This window comes from Sciurus carolinensis, chromosome 1, assembly GCF_902686445.1.
Source record: "Sciurus carolinensis chromosome 1, mSciCar1.2, whole genome shotgun sequence".
NCBI classification, from domain to species: Eukaryota; Metazoa; Chordata; class Mammalia; order Rodentia; family Sciuridae; genus Sciurus; species Sciurus carolinensis.
In genome coordinates, this window is record NC_062213.1 from 147,474,804 (window position 1) to 147,491,380 (window position 16,577).

The 16,577-nt window shown below is 37.1% G+C and overlaps 1 protein-coding gene across 2 annotated transcripts in view; it reads left to right on the top strand.

Moving 5' to 3' along the window:
- The first annotated feature begins 1,949 nt into the window (after nt 1-1,949).
- The window catches only part of Erich3 (glutamate rich 3), a 121,387-nt gene continuing 106,759 nt past the window's right edge, over nt 1,950-16,577 (top strand). For both annotated transcript variants that reach the window (XM_047533588.1, XM_047533661.1), the window contains exon 1: nt 1,950-2,174. In XM_047533588.1, coding sequence (XP_047389544.1) covers nt 2,152-2,174 — 23 coding nt within the window. In that variant the 5' untranslated portion in view covers nt 1,950-2,151. The remainder of the gene's footprint in view (nt 2,175-16,577) is intronic.

Here is a 16,577-nt window from a genome sequence, read left to right on the forward strand (position 1 = left end):
CCTCTGGCAAATTATAATGTCTCTTTCTAATCCCTTCTCCTCTTCCTCCCTGTCCCCCTTAGTTTTAGATATTTTTCCAGGTGAAATCTAATTATAATGAGCATCAAGGGCAATCTCAAATGGGACCCATAGTCAGATGTGTGGAGACTAAGCCTATGGGGAAAGAGAGGACTTCTGTTTGTCTCTAGCTCTAGCCATCTGGTCCCCAAAGCAACCCTGAATCCTTCAGTCTCAAGATCTGAGCTATTGAACAAACATCCTCCTCACTTCCCTGACCCCTATATCTCTGGTCTCTCAGGTCTGAAATCCTTGATGGCATTAAAAAAAAGTTGATTTCTGCAACAACTTAAAAGAACTTTGGAGGAAAGAAATCTCATTACAGTTGTTAAAATTACAGCTCTTAGAATCAAGCAGATCTGGATTTGAATTCTAGTTTTTCCATTTAGCAGTCATTGTCGACTTCAGTCAAGATAATTAACTTCTCTGTGCCTCAGTTTGGATAGTTATGAAATGGAGGAGAAAGCCAATCTCAGGGAGTGGAGATGAGGATTAAATGAGATAATGAACTGTTAGTAAGTGCTCAAGCAAAGCATTTACTAAGTACTCAGTTAAAATTCTACCATTTAGAAGAGATTTCTTTTATTCCATTTTTGCTCCAAACAGATTGCTGCATGCTTCTGAGGACATAGGGAAATAAAGTAAATGTACAAAACAGAGGAGCTCACATTCAAGTAGAAAAGAAAGCCACATATACAAGCAAGTGTAGTTCAAGTGGCATGTGTAAAATAGAGGTATGTCCAGACCAAGTGGGCATGCAAGTCAGGGTCATTAGCAAACTTGAGGTTGTCAAAGAAGACAGTGTTTAAACTGAGTGTTGAAAGATAAATAGAAGTTTTCCATGTAGTCAAGGGTGGACATATATTCCCATTAGAGGGGTAGGGCAAGCATTTGGTTTTGCTAGATTTTAAGGCAAGTGGAGGTGTAGAAAGTGGTCACAGTGAGGCTGATGAAGGATGTTGGGACCAGATGATGCAGTACCTTGAATGTCATGATAAGGAGATTGTAAGGCTTGGTGGGTTTTCATGTGCAATAGTAGGATGTTATTAAAGAGGTAATGTCCTTCTTACCTCTGAGTGTGGATAATGGGACCCACAGATAGCTCAGACACTTCTGATATGTCCAGCCCATCTCTGAAGCCAGAGATGGAGTCAACCAGCAAAAACCTGACAAAGCAAGAGTAGTCAAGGAGAAGGTCATCTGAGCCCAGCTCTTAAACCTGCTCCTACCAAGGCTCTGTCATTTAAATCTAGGCATCTTCACCTGAGGCCTGCATTCTAGTCTTGGATTCCTATATGGTTACAGTTACTGTCCCAACATGCTTTCTGAGCAACTGTATTCTTTTCTACCTCTGAACATCAAAGCTGTCAGTCAGCCTACTGAGCATGGGGTGAGAGGGGACCTCAAACAAAAGCAGAGGGCCTGCACATGCAGAAACAAATTCAAAACCCACATGGCAATGAGAAGGAGACTTTTTCTTTCCCTTGAACTTGCAGTCTAGGGTCTGTTTTAGGATGGGAAATACTGACATCTCCCTGTAGCTGCTCCTCTCTTATTACCTGAGGACACCTACCCAGTCCTTTCTTCCCCAGGGCCTAGCAAGAAGCACACAGGCCAAAACAGGTGTGAGTGTGTACCTGTGTGCGTGCCCCTTCCCGCCCCCTTCCCCCGACCGCCCCATCCCTGAATGTTTGTGTTTTGCAGATTATAAATGCTTGGGAACCCGTGCCCACAGATCAACAGAGAGGGGACCGTCTGGGTCTCCTCCCATCTCAGGGCCCAGAAAAAAAGGGGAAGCTGGCTGCCAGCTTCCCCAGGCTCGGTTCCAGCAGCGCCTCTGCTCCAGACCCTAAGCGCTTGCCTTCCTCCTCTCCTAGCAACCGGGAGGCTGTGGATACCGCCAGAGGGTGGGGGCCCGGGAGGCTGCAGGGAGCCCGGGAGCCGAGGGGCGGCGGCCCAGCTCAGGTGCCCCACGCACCGGCGACCGCAGTGCGAAGCCACCCACAAGCGCAACTGCCTGGGCACCAGTGAGCACCGGGCCTCACGCACCCACCCGCCGCACCTGCCGCGGGGTCCAAAAGGGATCCTGCAAAAATGAGCCATTCTCACCCTGCTGGGTAAGTGACAACTGGAGCTTTTCCACGCTGCGGCAGGTGGCGGCTCCAGCCAGCGGCCCCTCCTCCTTCCTCCTGCTGCGAAGGGGAGAGAGGGGGAGCGAGAGGGAGGGCTGGGGAGAGGGAAAAAATAATAATACGTATTCTAGGTTGCAGCGAGGATGGCAGAAATCCCAGGCATCGTATCCCCTCCTTCCCCTTCCTCGCTTCTTTCACCGACGTTCGCCTCTTTTAAAACGTTCAGCCTGGAAAGATTAAAAAATGGTTGTGAAAAACGCATACATTAAGCAGGGACGTTAGCTGGGATGAAGACGATCCTGTGGTGTGGAATATATGTGTTTAAATGCAAAAGGAGAGGTTACCAAAATATGCATTCGTTTGGAGATATGAGGCAGAGATAAATTCTCACCTAGCGGCTTGCATATAAAAAAGAGATGTGAGTTGATTCCATGTTGAAGAAGGTCTCATTGTGAGGGGAGGCCTTTATGTCAGGATTTTTATCTTCTCAATCTCAAAGGGATCACAAGGGTCCTTTAAAAGAATTTTAACTAAGGAAAATGATATGACACAGCAACGGGAAGAGGAGGGAGATATGGCCTGTTTGTTTATACATGATCTCCCTTGGGCAGGGCAACTCCTCAGAAGATCTATTTTGTCAGTATTTGGTATAGTCTAGGGTTAACATTGTCATTATCGACTATTGCATACTTTAAAAAAGTCTTCTTTTTTTTTTTTTTTTTGGAAGAGAATAGCCAATTTCCTTCTGAATTAAGCAATGTAATGCATATTAGGTGGTTTTTTATGATGATACATCTAGTAGGCAGATAAATATCCTAGTTGATCTTGCAATTAATTTTAAAACACTTTCCTTTTTAATTGCATTTATTGCACATTTTCTAGAGCAGCAAATTAGCAAAGGACAACATATTTAAGATCATTTGGAGTTTGTGATGTCAGTCATAATACATTCGTCGTCCTTGGGATTTATAGTCAAACTTGTTTAATGAATTTTCTGAGTGTAGTGACATAAAAGTGCTTGGAAAAAGCCAACAGCTTATAAGGTACCCTGTTGAAAGTCAGTTTCAGAACTTTTTGGAAAGTGATGAAATTATGACTAAATGAACTTCATATTTTATCTTAAATTCAATTTAGTTTAGGTACTTTAATGTTTTGAAGTTGAATTCCTGTGCAATTTTAGTTGGCCATGGGTCATGTGGAATGTAAACAGCATTATTTTTCTGCAGCTGCTGTTTGCAGTGTGTCCACATTTGGGAAAATGAATGTGTCAGTCATGGTTGTCTTCCTGTTTTTCAAGTTTTGGGCTAAGTTAGAATCTAATTAGACCATTTAATCATCTATTTTAAAATGTGGAAAAACCTGAAGCTGCTTATTAAATTGTGTGTGATTAAGATTTCAGAAACTGAAGTCAAATTTTTCTGAAGCTCTGTTAGTTCCAAGCACACGAGGAAAAAGGCAAACTTGTGATTTAATGAAAGAGTATTCTTCATGTACTCTTCAGAAAAGATATGAAGATAGTAATAAATATTTTGCATTAAAATGCTACGTTCTTGGAGGAGGCCCTGTATCTTATTAATCTTCATTCGCTTTGTACCTAGCATAGTATCCAGAATAAAGTAAAACTCAACAGTTGTTTGTAGAATGAATGGTATTTCCTAATGGGACATCTTGTCTAGAGGTGCATGTGTTCACCTATGTAAACCTTGTTAGAGCTAAACGTTTATTAAGTGACGACCATGTGCCAGTCTCTATTCAAATGTTTTATATGAAATACTCATTGATTCTTCCCACACTCCATGAGGGGTTCTAGTCACCCTCATTTTTACAGATAAGAAAGTTGAGAACTGAGAAGTTGCTAAAGGTGGCATAACTAGGAAGGTTCAGAGTTGGCATACAAAGCTGGGCAGTTCTGCTTCAGAGCCTATGCCCTTTACCTGCGACTATCACATGCCTATGGTCAGCAGCTGGGATGTGCAGGATCTTAAATGCATAGATGTTCTCTTTCAGACCAGACTGATATCTATCTGATGGTGCACACTGTATATAACTATCTAGTATTTCAATATATGATTAAAGAATAATTTTGTAATAGTAGGTATATGTATATACTTCCTTAGTTCATGAAAAAGAGATTAAAACAGTAAGTATAAATATAACAAATCTAAATACCTTAAAATTTATCCCAAAACAAAGCTATTCAAATTACTGAAGGTTTTTCCTCAAATAAAAGTAGTGATTATTTTTCTTGTCTGTTACCATTTGGAAATAACGAAAGTTTCAGTAGCAAATAAAATGTTTCATTAAAGCTGTGAAGGCTTTTTCATCATTACTGAAGCAGTTGGTACTTATTACATTTTAAGGATAAAACAGTAATAAAGTGCAGTTGTAAAACAGAAATTTTAAGTCCCTAAAATTCTACCAATCAATAACTGATGTCCTGGTGCTTTCTCTTGGTGCTTTCTCTGAGATCCTTTGGTTACTTAATTACAGCATGAAGAACTTGATGTAAAAATTGCAAAGGACCTGTGCTGTCTTTGTTCAGATAGAGTTTGGAGTAAATAAAAAGGGTCTTATAAACCTCTGCCAAAGATAATAGAGACTTTGAGTCTGAGCTGCATTGTAATTTGGTGGAAGTCAACTATAAAATACCGTTTCCAGCACTGCCATCTCTAATGAAATTGTTTCAGAGTGGAAAATTTCAATTGATAGTCCTTCTAGTTTGCTAAATCTCACCCGCATTGCTATTTGTGTGTATGTTTGTGGGTTATGCACTAGTCCTAGAGGTGGAATGGGAATTTTATACCCTTCAGTCATGCATGAGGATAAAATGATACGGCTCTTCTGGCTCCTTCAAAGGATCATCCCTGAATCCATGTGAAGTTGGCTGCCTGTGTGAAAGATGCACTTGGCTCTAAGCAGAGATAGTCACACTGAACTGTAAATTTCCTTTGAGGAAAGATGAATGAGGAGCATTATAGTTCATGACAAGAAAAAAATGCAGAAGATGTATGTTTTGAAGCATTGCTCAAAGGTTTAGAAGATTTTTTTGTTTGTTGAAACTTATTTGTTTACACCTTCTTAATATAAAAAAGGTTTCCGTAGTGACAATATACTCAGCTATGGCAAAGAAAGTATGAACACATCCTGAGTACTACCTGATAACTCAGTCCTTTTTCATCACAGTAAAACATACTCTTGGTAAAATTGTCAGTTTTTGGATAGTATGTGTGTCCAAAAGCAACAAAAATATAAACCGACCATGCTTTTTTTTTTTTTTTTTTTTTTTTTTTTTTTTTAATATTAGGGATTGAATCCAGGGGCACTTAACCACTGAGCCACTTCTCCAGCCCTTTTTTAATATTTTATTTTGAGACAGGGTCTCTCTAAGATACTTAGGGCTTCACTAAGTTACTCAGGCTGGCTTTGAACTTGCAATCCTTCTGCCTCAGCCTCCCAAGTTGCTGGAACTACTGGTGTGAGTGCGCCACTGCACCAGGCTACCATGCTATTTTCTATATGAGTGTTCACTGCACCCTGAGTAGCTTTCCTTGTTTTTGCCTCTTTAGTTAGAAAACTTAGTACTTTGTAGGGCTATGGTAGAATTCTAGTCTGTTGCCCACTCCCATCACTAAAATTATCTCTATATCAAAGAATTTCAGATTTGAAATTCTTAAACATTTGAATTCAAATTGGGTAGTTTCTGCATCCCCCTTTAAATATTAATAAGTTAAGGAGTGAATTGGTTCTAGTTAAATGAGGTGAACTGAACAGGCTCGTTTGTCATGGTTTCCATTCTAAACTTCTGATTCTAAACTTTTCTGGTATAGATTCAGTTTTTTTTCCCCCTTTAATTCATGCCACATCTTCTCTTGTCCTTTTACTTAGCAAACTTGTTCATCTAAATCGATGGGAAGGGGAGGGATTTGTTACAATAGTAATGTCACTTTATTCTTTGCATTCCTGCAGAGTTACATGTCAAAAATCACATGGTGATCTTATTACCAAAAAAGTTTCTAATAAACTTTTGATGACAGCTCAATTGTGTTGACAGCAAAGAATGGGGAGCTGACTTGCAAACAGATTAATTGCCTAGTCACCAAAATCATTTATTATGTCAACATAAATGCCTAAAGGCAATTCTTCAAATTGTCCTTGTTTTCTTAAGTTCATTGAACCCTAATAAGACAGCAGATGGTGAGAGATATACTTTTCTTTTTATTTATTTAATTATTTATTTATTTTTATTTTTTACAGACTGCATTTTGATTCATTGTACACAAATGGGGTACATCATTTCATTTCTATGGTTGCGCACCATGTAGATTCATACCATTCCTGTAATCATACATGTACATAGGATAATGATGTCTGTCTCATTCCATCATTTTTCATACCCTCCCTCATTTCCCTCTACATAATCTCAAGTTCCTCCATTCTTCTCTCAACCCCTATCCCCCACCCCCATTAAATATCATCATCCACTTATCAGGGAAAACATTCAACCTTTGGTTTTGTAGGATTGGCTTATTTCACTTAGCATGATATTCTCCAATTCCATTCATTTATGCCAATGCCATAGTATTATTCTTCTTTATGGCTGAATAATATTCCATTGTGTATATATACCACAGTTTCTTTATCTGTTCGTCCATTGAAGGGCATCTAGATTGGTTCCACAATCTAGCTATTATAATTTGGGGTGCTATAAACATTCATGTGACTGTGTTAATTACTGTAGTATGCTAATTTTAAGTCCTTTGGGTATAAACCAAGGATTGGGATAACTGGGTCAAATGGTGGGTCCATTCCAAGTTTTCTGAGGATTCTCCACATTGCTTTCTAGAGCGACTGTACCACCAAAGTTGCAATTTGCAACTTCACCAACAATGTAAGTGTTCCTTTTCCCCCACATCCACACCACCACTTATTATTGTTTGTGTTCTTGATAATAGCCATTCTAATTGGAGTAAGATGAGATCTTAGAGTTGTTTTAATTTGCATTTCTCTAATTTCTACAGATGTTGAATACTTTTTCATATATTTATTAATTGCCTGTATATCTTTTTATATAAAGTGTCTGTCCAGTTCCTTGGACCATTTATTAATTGGGTTCTTTGTGTTTTTGGTGTAAAGTATTTTAAGTTCTTTATAAATTTTGGAGATAAATGCTCTATCTGAAGTGCATGTGCAAAAGATTTTCTCCCACTCTGTAGGTTCTCTCTTCACATTATTGATTGTATCCTTTGCTAAGAAAAAACTTTTTAGTTTGAGTCCATCCCATTCATTGCTTCGTGCTTTGATTTCTTGTGCTTTGGGAGTCTTGTTAAGGAAGTCTGATCCTAAACCAACATGATGAAAATTTGGGCCTACTTGGTCTTCTACTTGGTACAGGGTCTCTGGTCTAATTCTTAAGACCTTGATCCACTTTGAGTTACCTTGTATTACCTGGTATCAGACCATAATAGAATGCAATTAGAAACCAATGATGAAATAAATAAACAAAAACTACTCCTACACCTGGAGACTAAATAATATGCTATTGAATGATGCAATATATAACAGAAGACATCGGGGAAGAAATAAAAAAAATTCTTAGAGGTAAACAAGAACAACGACACAACATATCAAAATCTCTGGGACACTATGAAAGCAGTACTAAGAGGAAAGTTCATTGCATTGAGCTCATACATTAAAAAAATAAAGTCAACAACTAAATGACCTAACATTACATCTCAAAGCCCTAGAAAAAGAAGAACAAATCAACACCAAAAATAGTAGAAGACAGGAAATAATTAAAATCAGAGCTGAAATCAATGAAATTGAAACAAGGGAAATAATTTAAAAAATTGACAAAACAAAAAGTTGGTTCTTTGAAAAAGTAAACAAAATTGATCAACCCTTAGCCACACTGACAAAGAGAAGGAGAGAGAAAACTGGAATTACTAGAATTCAGGATGAAAAAGGAAAGATCATGACAGACACCATTGAAATACATAGCATAATTAGAAGCTACTTTGAAAATCTACACTCCAACAAAATAGAAAATATTTAAGACATTGATAAATTTTTAGAGACATATGATCCACCAAAACTGAATCAGGAAGATATACACAATTTAAGCAGATCAATTTTAAGCACTGAAATAGAAGAAGCCATCAAAAGCCTACCAACAAAGAAAACCCCAGGATCAAATGCAATCTCAGCCAAATTCTACAAGACCTTTAAAGAAGAACTAATATCAATACTCCTCAAAGTATTCCAGAAAAGGAGGGAACCCTTCCAAACTCATTCTATGAAGCTAATATCACTCTGATACCAAAACCAGACAAAGATGCATCAAGGAAAGAAAACTTTAGACCAATATCCCTGATGAACAAAGATGCAAAAATCCTTATCAAAATTCTGGCAAATTGCATACAAAAACATATTAAAAAGATAGTGCCCCATGATCAAGTGGGGTTTATCCCAGGATGTAAGGTTGGTTCAACGTCTGGAAATCAATAAATGTAATTCATCACATTAATAGATTTAAAGCTAAGAATCATATGATTATTTCAATGGATGCTGAGAAAGCATTTGATAAAATACAGCACCCCTAGTGCTGTATTTCTAGTGCTTGAAACACTAGAAGAAATAGATAGCCTCAACATTGTAAAGGCTATCTATGCTAAGCCCATGGCCAACATCATTCTTAATGGAGAAAAACTGAAAGCATTCCCTCTAAAAACGGAAATAAGACAGGGATGCCCTCTTTCTTCACTTCTGTTCAACATCGTCCTTGAAACACTAGCCAGAGCAGACAGACCAAAGAAATTAAAGGGATACGAATAGGAAAAGAAGAACTCAAATTATCCCTATTTGCCAACGACATGATTCTATATTTAGAGGATCCAAAAAACTCCACTAGAAAATTTCTAGAGCTAATAATGAATTCAGCAAAGTAGCAGGATACAAAATCAATATGCATAAATCTAATGCATTTCTATTCATAATAGAAATGAACCATAATAGTGATGAATTCTTTGAAAGAGAAATTAGGAAAACCACTCCATTCACAATAGCCTCAAAAAAAAAAAAATACTTGGGAATCAATCTAACAATAGAGGTGAAAGACCTCTACAATGAAAACTACAGGACACTAAAGAAAGAAATTGAAGAAGACCTTAGAAGATGGAAAGATCTCCCATGTTCTTGGATAAGCAAAATTAATATTGTCAAAATGGCCATTCTACCAAAGGTGCTATACAGATTCAATGCGATTCCAATTAAAATCCCAATGACATTCCTCATGGAAATTAGAGAAAGCAATCATGAACTTCATCTGGAAGAGTAAGAGACCTTGAATAGGCAAAACAATCCTGAGAAGAAAAAGTGAAGCAGGAGGTATCACAATTCCATACCTTAAACTATACTACAGAGCAATAGTAACAAAAACAGCATGGTATTGGTACCAAAATAGACAGGCAGACCAATGGTAGAGAATAGAAGACACATAGATGAACCCACATAAATACACATACCTCATACTAGACAAAGGAGTCAAAACATACAATGGAGAAAAGATAGCCTGTTCAACAAATGGTGCTGGGAAAACTGGAAATCCATATGCAGTAAAATAAAATTAAACCTCTATCTCTCATCCTGCATAAAACTCAAGATGGATCAGGACTTAGGAATTAGACCAGAGATATACTTTCCTTTTGTAAAAATAGAACGTTATTATTAAATGGAGGGAGGGTAGGAGTGTTTAAGACTCATCATGACCCCTAGTACATTTTTAGGAAGAGAAGTTTTTGGAGAGTACAAAGGAAAGTTGAGGAGTAGAAATTATTTCTCCTGAAACTATCCTTTCCTGATTTCCCATAGGAAAGTCTTTGGGTATCCCCAGAGGTTTAGGAACCCTGATTTGCAAACTTCTGGGTTAGAGAACAGTGCCTTCGTTGTGGTCTTTACCAGTATTCCACTTCCTTTCTGAGTCTCTGCTGAGGAAAAGAATCTTTAACTGGAAGGAGAGGTGCAGACCTCCTCAATTTTTTTTTTATTATTATTAACCAAAAAAAAAAGTTTTATCAGGGAGATGGAAAAAATACAGCTTTTCTGACTCAGTTCTCAAGTCTAAAGTTATCCCCAAATAATCCAAAAGTGAGGTAAAGTTTGTGTGTTTTTGAGACCTTAAATTTCCAGTTCAATGAAAACTTCAGATACTGCAAGACAGTACCAAAGTTATTTTTTTAGTCTTTGATGATTCATTTTGGTGCAGACCAACTAAGAGAATTAGTATGTAGACAGAATCATGGGCTCTTCCCCTCCTATGGCTCACTCAGTTCCCCACACAAATAGTTGACAACAGTGTATATTACAGAATGGCACCATAAATGTCATGTTTGACATTAACTAATGTTTAAAGTAAGACCATCAAATTAAGTGGGGTTAAAATTTGCAAAAAGAAAAAAAGAATCTGAGATTCAACATTTATGTTGGTTTGTAAGTTCCATTGTCACTTTTCACTGAACTGGAAATCCCAAATGAAATGATTTATGTAAATGATTCATTTAAAAAGAAGGAATAGAGAACATTAAGCTGAGTCATATTCAAAGTAAAACCTTAGTACTATAAAAAATAGTGACTAGATAGACATTTATGCTTTCAAATAAAATAAGCTAAACTAAAGGTATCTATATATAGTTATATCATTAATTTATGTTTTTGTTGTTGTAGTTGTTTAAATGACCAATTATTGGTCTTAACTGTTCCAGGCTATGTGTGTATTTTTAATATATACATATTCCTAATCATGGAGCATATTTAAATATACTAAAAGTCAGTCCAAATATAAGACAGGACTTATTATATACACCTTTGGGTTCCACCTGAATAAGAGCCATTTGGTTCTCTCATGAACCAGAAGTTTTAAATCTTCTTTTCTTGAAAGATTTCCAGGAAGGAAATGTATCCTTCATTGACACCATCACTGCTGCACATAGTTGTATTAAAAAATATACTTGGATTAAAGTAATTCACCTGGGGCTAACCTTTTTGGATTAATGTATTAATGTTTTCCTGGGAAAAAAGAGAAAAAGATGTGACAAGTTGAATAGTCCAAATAGAAAAATCATGCCTTACTGAGAGTCTTTCAGTATTAGGCTTAAAAGTTGTTTTGTTTTTCTTCTTCTTTTTGAGAATTTGTTGTCTTTTTCTTTTTGAGAATTTGTTTTGAGAATTTGTTTATTGAGCCACAAGAAACATACTTAAAAAGTAAAGACATTGAAGAGTGTAGGCATATAGATCTGGATTCCTTAAAAATTTCTCATTTTCTTCTGAATCTACTTTTCCCCTTACTCTTCTTATCTTCTTGCCTCTTTTGCATGGTTAACTCACTTTTGGTCTATGGGAAGATTATTGTGACGTACAGTTTTGTCTTCTGCCAAAAGATGCATGATTGCCCCATGCTTCTGGGATGCTCACTGGAGAGTTTCACAACACTCTCCCCTTCCATTCCAGCTACTTACACATGTGCAAAAGGGCCTAGATGTCTGTGTCCTTTTCTTGATGGGTCAGAAATTATCTCTTTCTGTTTTCAGCACAGGTAACTCAGAATAGAAGTAATGGTTGTTTGGGTTTCTATGTACCCAAGACAGACTTTCTTTATTTTTTCTGTCTAAATCCATATTACATACCTAAATTAATCACCTTCCCGATTGTTCTTGTGTTATGTGTTGAATTGTGTACCTTTCTATCCCTATGTCAAAGGCCTCACCATCACTATCACAGAACGTGACTGTATTTGGAGGCAGGCCTTTTAAGACGTAAAAAGGTTAAATGAGATTGATGGGTTGGGCCGTAATCCAATGTGACAGGTGTCCTTATAAGAAGAGGAGATTAGGATATAAGCATGTGAACAGAGGGGAGACCACATGAAGAAACAGGGGGACAACCATCTACAAACGAAGGAGAGAGGCCTGAAACTGGTCCTTCCCTCATGGCCTTCAGAAGAAACAAATCCTGCTGACACCTTGCCTCAGATTTCTAGTTTCCAGACCTATGAGAAAACCAATTTCTGTTGTTTAAGCCATCTGGTCTATAATACCTCATTTTGGCAGCCCTACTAAACTAATAATACAGCCTCTTAGTAGAATTTGATGATCTTCATTACTTGACCCTGCAAAAACCAAAGGTGGTCTTTATGAGAAATACAGTCATTGAAAAGAAATGACATATTTATATATAACCATGGGGGGGTCATGGATGTCTTAGTCCATTTGGGCTGTTGTAACAGCTTGTTGTACTGTAGACTGTGTGGCTGATCAGCAACAGAATTTTATTTCACATTGTTCTGGATGCAGGGAAGTTCAAGATAAAGGTGCTGACTGGTTTGGTGTCTGGTGAGGGCTGCTTCCTGGCTTGCGGGTAGCGGTCTTCCAGCTGTGTCCTCTCATGGCAGAGGTGTCAAGAGTCTTTTGGAGATTTCCTTATCTAGGGCAATAATCCCATACATGAGGACTCCACCTTCATCTGACCACCTTCAAGGCCCTACTTCCTAATTTAGTCACACGGGGACTAGAATTGCAACCCATAAGTGGCAGGGTGGGTGGGTGGGACACGAACTTTAAGTCCATAATACAAGGAATGGATATTTGGAGCCAAAAGTTCAAACTGGAGATAAAAATCAAAGAACAAAAAATATGACTAAAGGCCCAGTGAGTAGAGGTAATTAAGATAATAACTCAATGATCTCCGCAGGTAGATGTTGAACTTTTCTTTTGTTAAATCTCATTAGTAATCAACCTACTCCCCACCTCTCAGTGCCTGATTCTGATTGGGATATAAAATTGAACATTTTAAGCCGTTGATCCATTTTTCTGTGACTGTTATTATTTTTCTATAATAGTCATAAACATTTATAAATTAATGAAAACTCTTAGGGCAAAATATTGAAGCAGGGGAAGAAACAGCAGGGAACTAAACAGACAATATAAATTGCGCATAGTAGTTATGAAACAGCATTAAAAACTAAGGATTTTAAATTGAATTGAATCATAGTGTTTTATAGTAGCAGTTAATTTGGCATTCTCTACATGGGATAGATTGCAATATTTCATATTTGTGAATATTATGTAGCTCTCATATTAAGAAGTTGCTTCTCTTCATAGCTTGCTCCAAGATATTTACCATAATATTGTTTCTATTCTTTTAGATTCAAATAAAAATAATCTTCTGTAAATTAGAACAGTGGAATTAGAAGAAACTTCAGATCTCTGGGTACTAGAGATAGAGTGTTTTTTTCCTTCCTCCTTGTACTTATCTGTATTTTGAAAATTTTCTTTTTGAGCAGAAAAGTACAAAGAAGAAAATCCAGATTGCTTGTCCTTCTATGATCCATAGTAATTATAGTTAGCATTTTTTTGGTCATTTTTGTTTCTCCTCCATGTTTCTATAGTTTATGTCTGTTTTTAAAGTTATATCAATAAAGCTATGCTATTTGAAAATCTGTTTGTAAACTGTTTTTAAATGGACACCACCAAGTACCATGCAGGCACTTGCCTTGTAGTGTCTGAATTGCCTATATATCTTCCATATAAATTGCAAACTCCTGATGTCCTTAGGATGGAGACCACATCTCTCTACACCATTGGGTTCTCATTGTATCACCAGGAATATGCACTAAACTTAGGCCAACGATTGCTGGACAGTATCTCCTCTTACTGACCACTCATTATGGGTCCCAAGAATGTATTTGCTCATTCAATTAATGTTTTCTGTCTACTATGTGCTGGTTACTAAGCTACCATATTAAATACTTATGTTATAGAAATTCATTTCACAGGAATTTATTTAAGTTCTTGAAAAATCCTGAATAGTAAGTTTTAAAAATAGGTTTCAGAATTTTGAAATCAGTGAACTTTATTGAGTTTTAATGTCCTTGGATAGCATGGTGATTGCACCAGTTGGGAATAAGCTCAGCTGCAGGCTGAGGGAAAAGAAAACTTTTATGATTTAAACAGTAGCTATATCTATTATTCATGTCTTAAGTTGTCTACAGTTGGGTTATTAACTTTTTAAAATTAATGTCAGGACTTTTTATTTATTTTTTCAATCCTAGGGATTGAACCCAGGGCCTTGCACATGCTAGGGCTACTCAAGTGCTCTACCATTGAATTACACCCATCCCAGGGCTGAGGCCCTTATCATTGCAGTTTTCTTGCTCTTTTCCTATGTTAGCAAGATGTTGACACTAGATTCAAGCCTTACATTCTTATAAACCCTCCCTGTAAAAATGGAAAGGGAAATGCTGGAGTGGAAAGAGCCTTAAATTTTATTGGGCAGGTAAACATTTCTAGAATCCTTCCAGTAGACTCCCTTTTATATCTCATTGCCCACATCCATATTGATGCACATGCAAAGGACAAGAGGGAGCAGGAGTATATTTGACAATCCACTGTGGGAGACAGGTAAGGGAGAGGGATTTGGGAATGACTCCTCATAGCCATTCAGCTGTGTCCACTAGAGTGCCTTAGTGATTGGTTGGATGGACTCAGACTGAGTTTATAGCGTCAGACTTGCCACATAACTGCTGTGTGACCCTAAGCAAATTTTGTGATCTCTCTCACTCTTGTTTATTTTCATCCTTGTGGGGCATATATCTTCTTTGCTTGCGATTGTTTGGACTAACTGACAAAGGGCTTGGCGCATAGTAAGTGTGACAATAAGTGAGCTTGGTGCTTGATAATTTATGTCCTAATGGTACAGGAATGGGCACCAATTTCTGTAGGAGACCTTCTATATCTGAGTCCTGAGCTGGATGTAGAGTTGAGTTAATTCAAGAAGCCAGTCTAGAAAGATTAATTTTGAGGAAGAGTTCTGAAGGAAGGTAGAGACAAAAAATTATATTTGGAGACTTAAAAATAGCAAAAAACACTGTCTAAAAACATGGTATTATAATTACAGTAATCACTGCAGTAGACCTTATATAAGGGAGAGACTACAGTAACGTTGCTTATTTATTTAGGTGACGTGCTCTTAGGAGCAGATAAGGACATTATAAAACTAACCCAAAGTTGGCCTGTGCTGAGAAGTTAACACCTCTGACTCAGTTTTGTTTTTAACATTAACTTACTGTCTCTCCTGCTCATTTTTGGAAACTTAAATAGAACACTAACTATTCAGACTAGGGTTTTGTTTGTTTGTTTCTTTTTTTTTTTTTAAATGAATGATATTTGTCTTCCAATTTAAGTCAGAAATTAATTTCACATTTATTTCTGATCATCTCCTAAATCTTTATGAAAATGGAATTGAACTTTTCTTTCTTTTCAAATCAGTAGTTTGGGCTCTCTGTCTGTGACTGTATCAAATGTCTATATCATCACAATTTGTAGGAATTTATGGAAGATGATCACATAGAATTCTTCTCTACAAATTCTTTTTTCCTTTCAGTCAAGCTGCAGACATAGAGCTCAACTCAGGCTAGAATCTTCCAGAACAAGGACCAAAGAGTGGGTGAGACTGACCTCTCAGCCTTTAGTGTATGAAGAGGGATATTGAGATCTCAGTTCTCCTGAAAAGAAGACTCAGAAAAATTCGTAATAGGTCTGAAGTTTCAGGCCAAATGTAAGAGCATAGAGCAAGAGTCAAATCCCAGAGCCCTGTGACAGGAGCAGTATGCTCAGGCAGGATGACCTGGAGACAAGGCCCAAAGAAATTCAGAAACTGAAGTGGGAAATGAAGACAGGAGATTAGAGCCTTGCAGAGCAGACATGAGAAAGGGTTCAAGCCATCTGAAACTTTCTTATTTTTTCCATTCCTCTGAATTAAAAGGACGGATATTCCAAAAAGAAATCTTCCATAATATACATATAAAATTATATCATATTAATTATATATACTATTATATATAAATAAGATAAGCTTACTATAGCAGTTAGAGGATTATTTTTGGAGTCAGAAAGATGTAGTCTGAATTCTAGTTGTGCCTCATGTGAATTTAGAAAAGCTAATTTCTCTGTCTCACTTTCCTCTTCCAAACATAGGGCTAATAGGTACCTACCTCCCTTGTAGAAATATTGGCACTATTTTTAATAGGGATTCAATGAATGGCAGGTATTGTGTATTTCTTGATCTTTATGCATAGCATATATTGCTTAAGTGTTTAGGATTAGATTCTTAAAGTGTGTCAGTCAAAAATAAATAAAGTATTCAGTTTAAAATGAGCAGAGATGTCCCAAACTATTGGGAAAGAAGATGGGGAAGGTTGTTCCATCCATAAATCACTTTCTTATTCAATTAAACAAATGCCAAGATGGGGAAGGTTGTTCCATCCATAAATCACTTTCTTATTCAATTAAACAAATGCCTTTTCAATAACAATGCATTCTTAAATTCATGATTTTTTAC